The sequence below is a fragment of the Melospiza georgiana genome, chromosome 10 (assembly GCF_028018845.1).
Source record: "Melospiza georgiana isolate bMelGeo1 chromosome 10, bMelGeo1.pri, whole genome shotgun sequence".
In the NCBI taxonomy this organism is placed as follows: Eukaryota; Metazoa; Chordata; class Aves; order Passeriformes; family Passerellidae; genus Melospiza; species Melospiza georgiana.
The window spans coordinates 19,091,031-19,106,841 of record NC_080439.1 but is presented as its reverse complement, the minus strand read 5'-3'; the positions used below and the strand labels follow the sequence as shown (position 1 = coordinate 19,106,841).

The 15,811-nt window shown below is 39.8% G+C and overlaps 2 protein-coding genes across 11 annotated transcripts in view; one reads left to right on the top strand and one right to left on the bottom strand.

The window, feature by feature from the left end:
• The window catches only part of GIGYF2 (GRB10 interacting GYF protein 2), a 75,681-nt gene that overhangs the window by 28,371 nt on the left and 31,499 nt on the right, over positions 1–15,811 (top strand). For 9 of the 10 annotated variants that reach the window (XM_058030906.1, XM_058030905.1, XM_058030904.1 and 6 more), the window contains 2 exons: positions 335–446; positions 997–1,037. The exons of the other annotated variant lie outside the window; for it this stretch is intronic. In XM_058030906.1, coding sequence (XP_057886889.1) covers positions 335–446; positions 997–1,037 — 153 coding nt within the window. The remainder of the gene's footprint in view (positions 1–334; positions 447–996; positions 1,038–15,811) is intronic. 10 annotated transcript variants of the gene reach the window in all.
• KCNJ13 (potassium inwardly rectifying channel subfamily J member 13) lies at positions 5,650–14,816 on the bottom strand. The gene is made up of 3 exons (XM_058030912.1): positions 14,689–14,816; positions 8,093–8,573; positions 5,650–7,262 (listed from the first exon to the last, which is right to left on the bottom strand). The coding sequence occupies exons 2-3, from the start codon at positions 8,568–8,570 to the stop codon at positions 6,667–6,669; spliced, it is 1,074 nt and encodes a 357-aa protein (XP_057886895.1). The 5' UTR covers positions 8,571–8,573; positions 14,689–14,816; the 3' UTR covers positions 5,650–6,666.

Sequence of the window (15,811 nt, the reverse complement as noted above, 5' to 3'; positions counted from 1 at the left end):
TTTATGTGTGAAGCACACATGTGCAATGTGGATGTTGTATGAACAATGCATACTTACTTGGTAATTTCTCTTAGGTAAGTATTTGTGTTTTTCTGCATCATATTTATTTCAGAATTGTTTGCCTGTTCTGTCTGGTCTTGCACTTCTTGATAAGAATTTTTGGATAAGACTCTTTCTTCAGTCATTGTTCCTTTTTCCTTTTGTCCCAGATAATTTCACTGGGGCTTAAGGCTGCAAGACTGGTTCTCAGAGGCACCAGGAAAGGGAAACCTACCTGATTCTTTCAACTTCTATTATTATTTATTACAAACACTTGTGTTTTTTGTCTTTTCAGGCAGAGGCCGAGGAGAAAGCGGTTTCTACCAAAGAAGTTTTGATGAAGTGGAGGGTGGATTTGGGCGAGGAGGGGGCAGGGAAATGCACAGATCACAGAGTTGGGAGGAAAGGTAACAGAACTCTAGCACTTTAAGTTTTTTACACACATCTGTTCAGCTTCCATTTGTGCCTTTTGACTTCATAAGAACACTTTAGGAAAGGTAATTAGTTATATCTGTGAGTGAATTGTCTGAATTTCTAAGATGGAGTCAAACACAATAATGTTTCTTGAGGCTCTGGAGAAAGTAAAAGAACATTTCTTGCCAAGATTTTTTTTCTGCTGAGTTCCTGGGAAGAAGGAGCTAAATACTTTGAGAGAACATAAATTACAACAGTTGCAACTGAAGTGCTGGTGCTAAGGGTTTGCTTCAGTTTTAGTCTGGACATTGTTCACAGTACTTAGGGGCACATTTGAAAACATACCCAGTTCCCAAAGGCCGTGTGTGTATTGGTGTTCCTGAAAATTTCAGTTGTCACTTGGACCTCTAAAGGTAATGTCCATCAAGCTCTGATTTAAAAAAAGTTCCCACCAAGTAAAGAAAACCAGCAAAACCTATACCTAAAATGAGTTTTTGGAGTAGTTCCAAAACCTTATTTGAAACTTCTATTCTGCCTTTCTAGGGGAGACAGACGCTTTGAAAAACCAGGGCGAAAAGATCCAGGTATGGTTTTGTTACTGTGTGGGCAGAAAATGGGAGGGAGGAGCAGGGTGTGTTTGGGGGAAGGGATTTGTATCAGCCTTTCTTACTGCTCCAAGTACATTGTTGATGCAAGATTCATGATACTGTGCCAGGTTGCTAAGTGTGTTCTCAAAGTGTTGTTTCTCTTATTTGTGTTGTTCTCACTATTGGACATTTAAGTGTGGTAGATAAGAAGCATGTGGAGTAAGTAGGTTGTGTTTATTTAATTAAGTTGTGATGTTTACAACTGGAACTAAGTTCCTGTACCTCTGTGAAAGAAGCCTTTGCTGATGAGCAGGCGTGCTGTGGTAACACGCCTTTTTTCAGTGCAGCTTTAAACATTCCTGCTGTGGGCTGGTTTGGTACCCAGGATTTCTTGACCATTTGACCTTTAATTTTTTTTTGAATGCTTGATAGTGTGAGAGATCCCAGCAGTGTCCTGAGGTTCCCATGCTGATGGATTTTCTGTTGATAACTTAGTTAAGTCATCATCTGAACCTCCTGTTCAGTCTGGTTATCTACTCTTCTGTCTCTTGTTCCTCCCCTGTTCTGTTTCTGAAATGCTTCACACTGGCTATTCACATTCTGGCAGAATGCTGGATCCTTAATTGTGGCCCAGTACTTCTGAACATCCAGCTGAACTTGATTTGGAGTGGGTTTGTCATCTTGGAGATGAAACCTAGACATTCTAAGGGTGATGGGAACATCAGGGCAGCTCTGGCTACCTGATAACTGCAGTGACTTTTGCTGTGCAGGTTCGTGTGCTGCTTGTTCTCTGTTGTTCCTGTTCTCTTATTCCTATGCCTGTGTCTTCTCTATTTAGGACCCAAGTAATCTTTGGCTTTGCTAAATGAGTCTTGGCTACATACCCTCCTTGGTAATATGCTGAGAAAGCATAAATTAGAACAGATTTGCAGGTTGCATTTAAAGACAAACCCAAAGAGATCCAATTGTAATTAGAGGTTGACAGGAATGCATTTTAATCTCTGTGTAGCTGTTGGCATTTTTGTAGTGAGAGTAGCATAAATTGCCATATTTATAATTTTCTGGATTACCATGGTGACACATGCCATGGGAGTTTGCTTTCAAAGCCCTTCCAGTCCTCCCTCCATCTAGGAAAGAGTGCTTTTATTTTTCTACTTGTTAAGTTGAATGTCAACATAAAATTAAGATGCCTATGTTTTCCTCATTGTCTCCATTAAAAAGAGGATACTTCTAGAAAATAATTTGATATTGGTCAGAGATTGACCAGTTTTAAATGTCAGCAGTGAAACTCAGGACTTTCCATGTATCTATATATTCACGAATTTTTTAGGAGAAAATGAAAATGGGGGGAAGTAAGTACTTCTGAGATTTCAGGGCTGCATTTTTACAAAAAAAAAATGGATGTCGAAGTAGTATCTACCACAGTTGATTTAGTTTTATTTATTTAGCTGCTTCTTGTTGTTGTGATTAGAAATACAGCAATTCCAGTTCCAGGATATAGAATGTACCACGTTTCTGATAAAGAAGGATGAAAGTATTGCATATTAGTGTAGGATCAGATTTCAGTATTTCTCAGTTGAAATTGAGGAGAATTTACACTGTGCAAAATGTCCTTAGAGAAGTTGATGTCTGCCAGAGGTTAATCTGCAGCTAGTGTAGAGCATTTTGTGTTTGTAGCAGCTGCTAGTGATGAGGGCTCTGTTGAATGTGTCCTCCAAGAACTGTTCCCTGGGGAAGATGGTGTCCCTGGTGCAATTTGTTGGAAGCTCATTGTGAGTGATGATGTGCTTATTCTCAAATTATGAAACTTTTTGAGTACCTAATTGCTCTTCTTTAGTCTCTTGTATTTCTCTGCAAGTCAGTATGAGAGGCAAAAGACCTTCAATCTTTTTGAAGTTTTATTATAAAAATATTGTTTTTAAAACAGCATTGCTATGTTAGAGGCTAATGTTGCAGTAAGTGAGAAGACCATTTCTCTCCCCTTCACTTCCAAAGAGACATAAGGTGGAGAGCACAGAAATATTGACAGGAAGTGTTGGTCTGTTCTGACTCAAGCCTTGGTTAATTATAAGTAGTTATTGTTATGTAATGGCTTTCCAATGACAAAATATTTTGAGTATGAGAGAGGGTACAGATGTGCCAAAAGAAGTCCCAGGTTAATAGCAAGCACGAATATCCACACAAAGCTGTGGAAGCAGAAAGGAAAGGAGTTGACATACAGGTTATAATTCAGGCTCACGTGCTTTAGCAGATGCCTGTACTGGTTTCTGATACCTTGGTTAAACTCCTTAGTTGAGATTTTATTCTGTGATTTTACCATGTTTCAGTTTTTCCTTGCTGTTTCATAGAGCCTTGGATTCAGATTACATCATTTACTGAGCTGCCAACTTTTTCATGTTCTTTGTTCTGAAAGATCCCATTAGAGAATTATTAAGAAATCAAATATTTAATCACTTCTGGGTATTTGTAATGGAGGATAATGCAAGATCCCTCAATAAAAAATTGAGATTAAAAAAGTAATAGAAATTTAACAAATACTTATTTCTCAAATATGATCAGTATGCTGTTCTTAAAAATTAATGATTACTTTTTCAGTGCTCACAGTTTGTGAGGTCACATTTGACTGATTCTCAATATAAACCATATCTGTTCCTGGTTTCAGCGTGCAGATTGAAGATGCCCAAAGTATTTCTAAGTTTGTTGCAGATTGTCACAGTGTGACAGACTTCCCTTAGAACCCAGATTGTAATTGGAAGACTGAGGCCATTAGCAAAGAAAATGAGCAAGTTGCTTTCTTGAGCATGTCTGTCTCTTCACAAAAGCTGCTTAATTTTCTGTGCAGCCTCCTGACTAATACCAGCTTAGTAGCTGAAGGGATTTGATTAGTTATCAGCAGTTAGAAACTTGTAGTGAGTAAATGTTATGTAGTTTAAACAAATCTGAGAAGTCAATTGTGGAACCTGGTGAGTTCTGCTTTATGTGTGGATTTTGGTTAGGTTCAGAAGACTTGCATATAAAAGGTGTGTTCAAGTGGCCATAAAAAGAATGCTGAATTTCTTTGAATCATACTTTGCCTCTCTCTGCCTGGCTTGTTCTGCTGCCATGTCTTGCTGGCAGGAGTTGCGTTCACAGAAGGTTCATCACTGGTTTGCTCTTGCTGTACTGAAGCATGGAGTGCTGTGTTGGTGCATCAGAGCCCATCAGCAATTTTCCTAGGTTTCTACTCCAATTTGGGCCATGGCATATTTCCAGTACTTTCAGACATCCATGATTCACCAGTTCTCTGGAACTGTAAAAGCAATATTAATGTATTTTCTGCCCTTGTTCTGAAGCAACTACACAGTTCTTTGTCTAATTTGCTTGTGCAGTATAATTCAGTTTTGCATTCCAAAATGTAGTATTTGGAGATTGCATTTAGCATATACTAATAACCTGTGTTTTCTTTATACTTGCTGTTGTACTCCCTTTTAAACCAAATCTGTAAAAAGAAAATTATTTTAAAACCAGGACAACTTCAAAGTATTGAGTCATATAGAAATAAAAAAAACGAGCCCACCTTTGATTAGATGTGAATTGAAATTAGAAATAGCTTTGTATACCTCTGGCTCTAAATCATGAGATTACAGTCCCATGTGATATATGACAGAAACCGTGCCTCACCCAGAATGCTGTCAAACAATACTCAATACTTCACACAGAATGCTGCCCTATGTCAGCCTCTACACAGGAGTCTGTTTTACTGCTCTTGCACTGGTTTTTAATTTGTAGGCCTCTTATCAATGTCTTACATTGATAGAGAATGTGGAAAAAATGCAAGAAATAATTAAAAAATATTGGTGTTGACACAAGGGGGAAAAGGGTTCTTTAAATTGTGTATGAGTCAATAACCAAAAAGCAGTGATGAAGAGGGATGAAGGCAGTGTAACTTGATAGTGTGCTGCTCACCAGGCTCCACAATAATCACTAATGCTTGTCCATAGAGTGAAGTTTAGAAAAGATTTTGGGAGTGTTTGTGGTAAATCTAATCTCTCCAAAGATCTGCAATGGGGGAAGGCAGCACTTGAATTATTTTGGAATGAGAGCTCAGTTGGAACAAAAATGTGGCCCTTCTGCCTCATTCCCTAACTATGTGTGTAATACTTCTGTGGGGTGACTCCCCAGACCCTAAAAATGAAAGTAGTTTTTTGCTGACCACGTTTGGGTTATGAGCACACTTCAGTCAACAGTTTTGTGACTTGAGAAGAATTCAGTTTAAGCTATCTGGTCAGATAGTTTGAGGCCATTTTTCCTGCTGCTGACCACTTGGATGACATTAAGAGGAAGTATATTTGGTAATGTCTTATGCTGTTGTCAATGAAAGTTGCTATTTATGCCATCTGGGTTTGTGGGAAAAGTCTTTTACCTTTGAGAGGTAACTTTATTTTAATTCTACTTGAGTGTTCAGGTATGAGCACCTAATAGGCACTGATTTTGTTGAGAGCTTGGAAATAGTTATCCATCATTGTGTTTTTCCTTTAGCATCTTAAATTATTTAGGAGCTTCAGAGTGGTGTCTTAATTGCAGTAGGTTTATGAAGCACTTAAATACAGAAGCCTAATGTATAGTTTGTTTTAATTTTTTATTTCAAAATTGATTCAAGTGTCTCTAAATATTTTTGTGCTGTGTGTACAGGCAAAGATTGATGTTAGAAAGCATAAAATATCAATGGATGCAGTTCTACTTCTCATATATATATTGCATCCTTCTGGGTCTGATATACTTGAGACAAGCAACGCAAAGGTGAAAACATGTTGAATGTATGGGCCTTTAAAAAAAACCCCCTACATTCATTCATTAGAAATAGTCTTTTTTTTTTTTTTTTCCACTGCTAAGTAATTTATTCAGTGTTTTCAAATAAGAAAAAATTTCCATTGCAGTATTTGTCATATACACCTAGATTTTTTGATAGTGTCTTCATAGACCGGTCTGAGAGTGAGATGCTCTCTTATTTGGCAGAATGAAGAACTGCACTTAGGATATATAATTCTGCTTAATAAGCACAGCCAGAGTGCTGTTCACTGCCATGAGAGATTGGCAGGACTTTCAGCCATCTGAAAATGATGTAAGTCTGTATTCCCAAAGAGATAGAAGAGAGACTAGCAAAGCTAGGCTTTTGGATGAACAGAGTTACTTATACCAGAACTCATGTATTCACAGAATGACCCCATGTTGTTTTCTGCTTTTGTTTTTTTGTCCATTTTGTCACAAACTGGTTAATTATGACTTTAGTCACCTTTAGGAATTTTGAAGATCTCTCCTTTTGGGGTCAGTGTGGCTTTAATCATAGTCTGGTGAATTCAGGAGATAGCTCTTCTAATTTCCCAAGAATTAGTACTGTGATTCAGTGGTGACTTCATGCTGGGTGGTTAATGCAGCCTCTCATCGGTGGGCACACACATTCTCTTCACTCTGTATTTCACGTTGTAATCAGAAGGATGGGACTACAAGAGAGATCACTAGAAGATGTCAGGGCAGGCAGGGAAGTAAGTTTTTTAAACTGAACCCCACAAGTTTAATGTAATAATAATTAAAAAAGCACAAAGTTCAAGGTTTGCTCTCTCTACTTTGTGAGGCCAGTCTGAGAGTGTTAGAAGCTGTCGATAGGCTGTCCATTGATGCGGATCTCCTTGTCAGTCCTTTTTGGACTCTTTGAGTCAGGTTCAGCTGGGTGCTCAGGAATAGTCTTGTCAAAATTCTCCATCCTGGTCTGGTATTCGCCTTTGGCATTGCGGGCTAGCAGGGAGGCGAAGCGGTGGTACACCAGGATCTCTGACGGGAGGTAGGATGTTCTCTTCTGGCACGGTTCTCCTGTTCCCTCCTGCACAGCTGACAGGAAAACAACCAGCTCAAAGTGGGGAGGAACTTCTCTCCAAAGGAGAACAGCCAGCGGGCTGGATGCAGTGATGGTGTGGTAGTAGGTCAGAGGGAAAGTGAAAAATGGACACTCCTGTGTAGTGATGCTGTCCAGGTGAAAGTCAATGCTAGTTTGGTGCAGCTGGCCACTCTCTTGCTCTTGGTAAAGTATAGCAGAGATCTGGACATTGATCAGGGGCCTGGAGCGAATGTTGGCCACCTGGAACATGAGCTGAGGCTTCCCCTCATTGTATGTGACCACGGCAGAGCGAGAGAAGCGGATGGAGAGTGCCCGGTTCTTTGGGCGTGCAATCTTGGCCACGAAAGCACCTGGGGCATGGGAAAGAGCAAACTCAGCGTGAGCACAGGGCCTGGGCTGGCTCCCTGCAGGTTCCAAGGGAGCAGAAACAGACTGAGGCTGGAAAGACCATGTTTGGAAACTGTTAGGTTGGCATCATATTAAGCTGCTTTTGTTCAAAAAAGTATAGCTGTCCTAAAATACTTATTTTTCTAAGTTATGTTCACTTGTTAATATTTGGAAGTCAACTGTAGCTGTAAGGAGGCTATTAGCTTGCCCCAACTTGTTGTAATTGGAACTGATCTTGATATGTTATACTGTAGAAGCTCTTTCTAATACACAGTAAACTAGCCTGTGTATTTTCAAAGTATTTTGAGTTCCTTTAATCATGAAGAATATTTTAAATGACTTAAAATCCCTCAAAATAACTGTGACACTGTAAAAACTTAGTTACTGAGGAATACATAAACACTGAGTTAAAGATCAATGAAGATAGCTCAGCTAGATGAAAGTACACCTTAAAAATCAAAACAAATTCACTTTAAATATTGTAATTATATGGCAATAGCTGAGAGATAGAATGGTATAAGAAATAAATGATTGAGAGCAATATGTTGTGATCTACCACAAGTGTTTTTCAATTAATACTGAAATTCTCAAGTCCAGATATTGATAACACCTCATTTGTCTTTTGTTGATTAAAGTTAAGTTCTAGTACTACATAGCTGAAATCTTGTCATCCTTGTAGTGGCTACCTTAATTATTCTTTCATATATCAAAACGAACAGTATTTTTTTCTAGCTCTATTCTTAAATCCAATTGTTACACCTATTGTGTGTAAAGATGCAGTAGGAAGCATTACCTGTGAGGAGGGCTTCTAGCATGAGCCCCAGGACCATCTGGAATGCCAGCAGTGCAACGGCGCTGGGACACTCCCCACTTGGGAACATGGTGCCGTAGCCAATGGTGAGTTGTGTCTCCAGCGAGAAGGAGAAGGCAGCTGTAAAACTGGTGACGTGCTTGACACATATAGTGTGGTTGGCAGGTGGAGCATTGTGGTCCAGCTCCAGGTCCCCATTCATCTCAGCCAGCAGATACCAGAGCACTGCAAAGAGCAGCCAGTGAAGGACAAAGGAAGCGGAGAAGACGAGCACCATCCATCTCCAGCGCATGTCCATGAGTATCCCCCACACGTCTCGGAGGTACGACACGCCTGTGCCTTTGGTGCCGGCCGTGTGGAACGTGCTGTGCCCATCCTTGGTCACCAGCCTCAGGTGCCTCTGAGTCAGGAGGGGAGTGCTGGACCTGGTGTTATTGCTCTCTGGCGTGTCTGTCGTCATCTTCTAGAAAGAAGAAGAAAGGAAAAAAAAGTGATACAATGCCACATATTTGTATTTTGCCTAATGGTCACAGCTTCTGACACATCAGCAGGGGTAGAAATACTGCAGCCAACAAAGGAGGGCTTATACATTGCAATCCAGAGAAGATTAAGTCAGGAGCCTGGAGAGGAATTTACCACTGTTTGTGGTAATACTTTGCTAGAAAAGATTAGGTTTAAAAATCTGACTACTTCTCAAATTCTCCCTGCTTAGCTGTTTAAATAAAAATTTCATACTTTACCTTCCTAAATTTACATAGGAGTCACATGCTTTAATGCTCTAGGGGTGAGTGGGATGGGATTAGGCATACTGTGTGTGAAAAGAAACTGAATTTAGCTGATTATATCAGATTTTGTAACTTGTTTTGAGCAGAGTATAATAATTTACCAGTACTATTATGAATACTATTAGCAGTAGTATAGTGCTACGGAAAGAATGTTTGTTATCTCTGTAACATATTTATGCATTTTAGGGCAATGTTGTACTATAGCTACTAGCCCTTTCTGATTCTTCTAGCTCAAGAATTGTCTCCTGTCTGCACCCACTATGTCCAGTTAAACAGAATTAGAGTATTCAGGGCAGAGCTACTTCTGGGAGTCTGAGGCTGTTTATGTAAGGATCAGGTAAAAAGAGGGCAGGAGAGCAATTCAGAAAATACACTGTGACATATTTTCCAGTCTAGTCTGCCTGAGCAGTTCAATTTTTACTAGTGACCAAGTAAAATAGGACAGAAAGCATATGGGAATTAAGGTAGAATTGCAGATATGGGAAGCAAAATGGATATCTGTAGATATTTGGTAAATTAGGCTCCTTTGTTTGCTTTTAAACCTCAGAGCTTGTGGAATTTGCTGGAGCTGGTGAATGTCTTTTGAAAAGACAGTGGTCACTCAAATCCATACGTTTTATATATGTATGTTTAAAGTTCACCTGGGGCAGATTAAAATTAAGTACGGGTTTGTGTAAAATAGAGACTTCGTGAGGTGTACAACCTGTTTAAAGTAGTTTGTGAGGAAGCTTGCTAGAACAACAGAGAACTTAGAAATACCTGTAAATTCTGCAAATGATTATTATATATGGTGTATTTAGTCAGTTTTGGTTTTCTATTGATTTTGACTTCTCTTTGAAGGATGGCTGCTTCAGTCTATTACATTTTTTCATAGAGGAATTGGATTTTTCCCTTCCAACAGAACCATCTTAATTTTCTCTTGAAATGCATTAGAAGTAAGGATCCTGAAATTCAGAATGAGTTTATGGTAGGTGAAAATTTGTCTTGTGATCTTTGATCCCATTAACCAGCAGTTTGCCTGTTTGCTTAACCTTCAACCAAATTTTTGTAACTACAGGAGATTCTCTCTTGCTTTTACTTGTGTTTAATGCCTACTGAGGTACGAGGATTGACATCACAGTGACTATTTAGCTATTTTTTTTCTTTTCTCAAAACCATACAGCTATTACTTCTATCCATGCTGTAGTCAGAGGGAGATAAAGTAGATGATGGCCTGAGTGGAATTTGCTGGTTTTTCCCTTATTTTAATTTTTCAGTTCACATCTCCCAGGAGGAATATTTTGAAATCATTCCCTGTGTCAGAGACTGCAGTGGACTTAGTGAGGTTCTCCTGGCATATGGTACCAGGCTACCTTTCTTGGGGGATTTTGGTTGTAGTCCATCCACCTTCACTGAGTTGACTCTTCAGTCTGCTGCATGGCTCCCTGAATGGCAGTTCTCACTCTTGCTGTACAGTAACCTGAATGTAATTATATGTATTTCAGTCATCCAATGATTAGTGACTTGTCTGTAGAGCACAGTTCTTGTGCCAATATCTAGATGAGCCCTTGTGGAGGCCTTGAAGGCACTGGAAAATGGGCATTTCTGGAAGGAAATGATTATGAGGACCATGCTCAAAATGAGCTCTGAACAGTGCCTTGGTTTTATCAGAGTAAGCCATACTCACAAGAAACATTCCCTTGTTTGAAGAAAGAACACTTACAGAACAAAATGCCTCTGAGTGAATCATGCATTCAAAACAAACCAGCAAACCAACAAAAAACCCAAAACAACAAAACACAACCAAAAGCCAAAACTTCTGGTTTTGTGTAAATTCTTGTGGTACTTTGAGGGCAGGATCTGTTTTGTAGACTCTAAGCAATATGGGTTTACAGAACAAATAGGTATTGTGGAAATGATTCTGATACTGACTGATGGGTGACAGAAGCCTTTCTGTGGTGTTATGTACATTAAGAAAAAAGGGAAAACTTTCTTAACATGGTACATTATTTTTGGCTGTGCTTCAGATCTTCTCATGAGTGTTTGAACACTACAGACTTAGAGCAAATGCTGCCAGCATTGTAGGATCTCAGATTTGTTGATTAAGGAGCTTCTTAGGGTGGTGATTAATCACTTAATGTTGTCTTAAACTCTGAAAAAAGTCAGGTTCTTTGGGATTTATTCAATGGAGGAGGGCTGATTCCTGACAGATTTTGAAGAAACTTGAGAAAGAGAACCTACATTAGCCCCCAACAGCACATTTCAGAACAGTCCTGTGACTCTGCTCCTTGAGACTCCCAAGCAGGTGAATTTGCCTTCTGAGTTTAACCAGGTTGTGCACTGGTACAGTGATTTCTAGTCTAGGATTGTTAAAAATGTTACTTTTCTATTTCAGTGGCAGGGATAGCATTGGAAATGTGCGAGTTCCAAAACCCCTTTTTTCAAGCGCTGTTGATGGATTAAGAGCCAGAAATCTTGGAGTGAGAAAAGCAGATAAGAAACTGTAAATGGACACTGAGAGCAGTGCAGTTGGGAGTGAGTGTGAGGCAAAAGAGTAACTGCCCCCTGGCAAATAGCTTACCCATGTTGGAGGATCAGTCCTCTCTATTTTCAAAAGCAGGGGCAGCTTAAGAGCAGATGTGATTTTGAATTTAAAAAGTGTTAATGTCTTCTGTCTACTCCTTTCCTTGCCCATAGTAAAAAAATACAAATACCTTCTTTCCTTGTTAGTGATAAACTAATGAAGTTACAAAGTACAATTCGGAGCACCTGATTGAATTCCCTGCCTGGCATGGTCCTTGATTGACCCCATATTAATCCCCATTTCAGTGTATATTTTAGGAAAGACATTCAAATCTTCAACTTGAGAAGAAAAATTCAGTGTTTGTTGGAGAATGCTTGTCTCTTGCAATATTTCTTTTCCAGGTTTGTCCAGTGGTCTCTCTCAACACCCTTTATGTTATGTTACTTGGGGGTTTTGCTTTTTCTGGTTCCTGACATATGCAACTGTTGATGAAGCTTTTGTGTTTATTGTACCTCCATTTCTTAGCTGATAGCCCCTGACTAGAAAGACAGGAACTGTCAGAAATCACTTTTCTAGACCTCTTTTGGCATGGTGACCAGTCCTTTACCCCACATTTGCTGTGTGTAATCCTTCCTGTTTACCTTCCCTTGAAAGCTAAATTATCACCAACACCACAGTGTCAGTTTGTTCTTAGCTTTTTTTGGTTTTCAGTCTTTTTATCATCTTGTCCCTCATCCTGGCTTCTTTCTTTTAAACACTTCTCTAAGACAAATCAAGGTAGGGTGAGTACTAATTTTATAAAAATCAGATTCCTTCTAGCAGTGGGACAGGTTCTAAACTGACCTGGCTGGCTAATGATTTATGTTTGATAAAACCTTGCATTACAGCTTTGGGATGTTGCTTGCATTTCTGAAATTCATGATCCAGCATGTGGTTCTCCCATGCTTTCCTTTTTAGATTGAGCTCTTCTTCCTTGTGTTGTAACAGCCTTTACTGCATTCTGTTGACTTTCTGTTCCATGCCACCATGGAGCAGAAGGTCAACAGAATGCAGTAGAGGATTGCACCATTTGACTTTCTGTTCCATGCCACCACATTGATTTCCTCGCCTTTCCTCTTGCTTAACTTTTTCTTAGGACTTTGGTAGGGTTGCAGGGAAACTTATTGGCAGCACTATCTTCATTTCCATTTGCCTTCTCAGTTGAAGGCATTCAAAGTGACACTTCCAGCTTATTCTCACTTGGTATACAAATACTTTTGGTATACAAACCTTTTGAGGAGCCTGAGCGAGGAGTTGTGTTCAGAGGAGACTTCTGCAGTGTTGCCCTACTTGCCCAGCTTCTAGTCTTAAAAAAGTCTGTTCTGATTGACCATGGAAGGGATTTGAAACAGTTTATGCTGTTCTGCTTCATTCTGACAGGAAAGTGGTCTTGAGGACTTGCTATTTTCTGGGAGTGACTGCAAAAACTGCTTTTTGTAACTGCAGCATCATTCCAAGATTTACTAGAATCTCTGTGGTGGCATGCCACTGTGGGGATGTGTACATTCCTTCTTTACTTGGCCTGGCTTTGCATGATCATGTACAAGCTTAAGATTTAAACCTTGTCTGCTCTGAGCTGGGATTGTGCAGGTCTGTTGCTGCCTCTGCACTTTGCAACAAGAACAAACTAAGATTATGATTTGTAAAGGCATTTTTCATGCTATTAAAATTGCTATTCTGTGTGGTTTTATTTTTAGATTATTGTGTAATTTTTTTAGACTGAATGGCCAGCCTTGGAGATGCTCTGGCATTATTATTAGGGAATGAAGGTTTTTTCAGTATGGATGAAATTACTGGGTCATATAACTTACATTAGGGGACAGCCTTAGAAATGTAGTAGGTAATTCAGCTTGAGAAGCTGCATTGGTTGAAAGCTCATGCTTCTGTTGTGAGTAGAACAGTTAACATTTCAAACATATTTGTCCTTTTGGTTTTGTAGCTAATGCCTCATTGAGATGAATGGAAGTAGTTTGTGACAAAACTGTTACTTCTGAGCAGTGTGCAGAATTAAGATAAGCTTTCGGGACTTGTTACATTTATAAGTAGGTCTTGTTAAAATGGAAACTTGAATTTGTTGACCCCAAGTTTCTTTTTTCAAAGCGAGTGCCATAAAGGATAGGATGTGAGAGCTCATACTTCTGACTTTCTGCGACAGTTTATTACTCAATGCACTTTAAAGAAAGAGGTGATAAAATAGGAGAGTATGTCTCCTTTTATATGCAGGAAAAAAACTCATATACTTGATTTCTGGGAAGCTAAATAGTGCTCAATTTTATATATAATGTATTTTCACATAAGTACTCTGAAGATCCATATGAACACTAATTCTTGATTTTGAAGTAGCACCTGAGTGGACCAACTAGCCTGGCCACTTTTGGCGAAGCAGAAAAGCAACATTTAAGCAAAGTCTTAGTAAAGGCTGTAAAATATTCCTGTATATATTAAATTTTTATAAAGAAACTTAAATGCAGAATTAAATCTTGGTAACAGGAGTAATTTGATAATTGCCAGGGAGGGTTATATTTGATGTAAGGCTGCAGAAGTTTGCTGCCACCCTTTTTTTGTGGAACTTGCTGTTTTTGAAGAGCAGCCCTGCCCTGTGAGATGCAGGCTTTCCCATGGCTTGCCTGGAATGGCTGAGTTGTGCAGGACAGAGGAGTTCACTCCATGTCCCTGTGTGGAACCCTGGGCAGCGGTGCCAGCTCGCTCTGTGTCCATAAGCACAGGGATGAATGCATTGATGGGAAGATTGAAAACTGTTGATATCTGAGATATAATTGGAGATGGTAAAAGCAAATTTGAAGATGTGAAGCTTGTCTCTTTTAATTTGTGATGGAACTGAGTGCTGAGTTATGAGTGCAGCAAGGTGGGGATGTCTTTTTCATAATTCTTGGCCAATTTCATGACACCCACCTGCTGTAGCTGGAGCTTGTAAATGCTCTCTGTCTGCAGAGCCTTTCCAGCACTTATCTCAAAAACTTTCTGAAAAAATACAGCTTAAAGACATTGGATTTGCTCTGTGTGCTCTTAGGGCTCTGGTCACCCGAGACAGCATTTTCTTCTTTTTGAGGGGGAAGAATCAGCAACCATTTTGTTTAAGGTGACACTTAGTTTAGCAAGTTTTAGAAATAAAACTCTCTGCTCTCAAAAGAACTTGGATTTTTTTTGATTAAAGAGTGACAGAACAATTGAAATTATACAGTAAGGAAAAAAAAAAAAAAAGAAAAAACAGGATGGTTTTGTGTACTTACCAGTCTTTAGAGGGTCTTTGTGCCGGAGGAGGGGATAACCTGGGCTCCAGGAGAGGGACTGCTCTGGTCTGGTGTACTGGTCCCAGCACTAGTAAGAAACTTCCCACAAGGGGTTGGTAAAGATTAAAAAAAACCACCAAAACCTTTAAAAATGGGTTTGTATGTCTCATTCCTGTGTTTATATGCTGGGGGGATTGGTTTCCATCTGAAGCTGATTTGATTGGTCATTTTGCCTGCAGGGGGGCTGGTTGGCTCTGATCATGTGGAAAAGAATTCTGGTTTGTTAGGAGCATTTCTTTACCCAACACAAACTCTTAGCAGCCAAGGAGAAATCCTCAAACACTTACTTGGAGAAGGGGTGCCTTCTTCCTCACCTCCTTAATCAAGATAATTTTTTAGGTTTGTATAACCTAAAGTTTTGCATGAAAGTTGAAAAGGCCAAAATTCCCTTGGAGTAGCTGAGTGGAAAAGTTCCATATTGCTGCTGAAAACCCACACTGTTCGCTGATATATTTTCTCTAACCAGTGTGAACTACTGTTCATTTGAGTGAAGAGGGACACTCTTGGGTCCCCCTGCTGCTCCACTTGTTCCTTTCCTGTTAGCTCCCAAGCTCTGGAATGTGAATGCAAAGGTGGATGCAGCTCCTGGTGCAGCCTGTGCTCTCAGGAGGCTGTTGCTGACTTGCAGCCTAATGCTGCTCAGAAGATGTAGACCGGGCCATTTCCATCTCCCCATTGCTCCTTTGTGAAAACATGGAATTAATCACAGGATTTTGCTAAAGCCTAGGAATGAAACAAGGCAGATTAGGTGGCTTGCTGATTCCATGAGGCAGATGAAACCACTTTTGCTTAAACTGTATGCTCTTCCACTCATGAAATGAGAGGAGCTGCTGAGGATATGTCTGAGTGGGCAGCTGTGCAGAGTGGTCAGTGTGCTTCCCTGCTGGACCAGCTCTGAGGACAGCTCTGGAACACAGTACTGGTTCACTTTTCTTTTTTTTTTTATTTTTTTTTATCCCTTGGTGAGCTGCTGATGTGAGGGCTTTGACTGAACGTCAGATGTAAGAGGATCTGAGAAACAAAGGCCGTGGTTGTTTGCAGTAAAACTACTGAAGGCCTGCTG

Excerpts from the sequence above, each read along its gene's own strand:
- KCNJ13 (XM_058030912.1), bottom strand. The coding sequence starts at position 8,570 with ATGACGACAGACACGCCAGAGAGCAATAACACCAGGTCCAGCACTCCC. Across the intron at positions 7,263-8,092 it reads GCTAGAAGCCCTCCTCACAG|GTGCTTTCGTGGCCAAGATT; the intron begins GTAATGCTTCCT and ends CCCATGCCCCAG.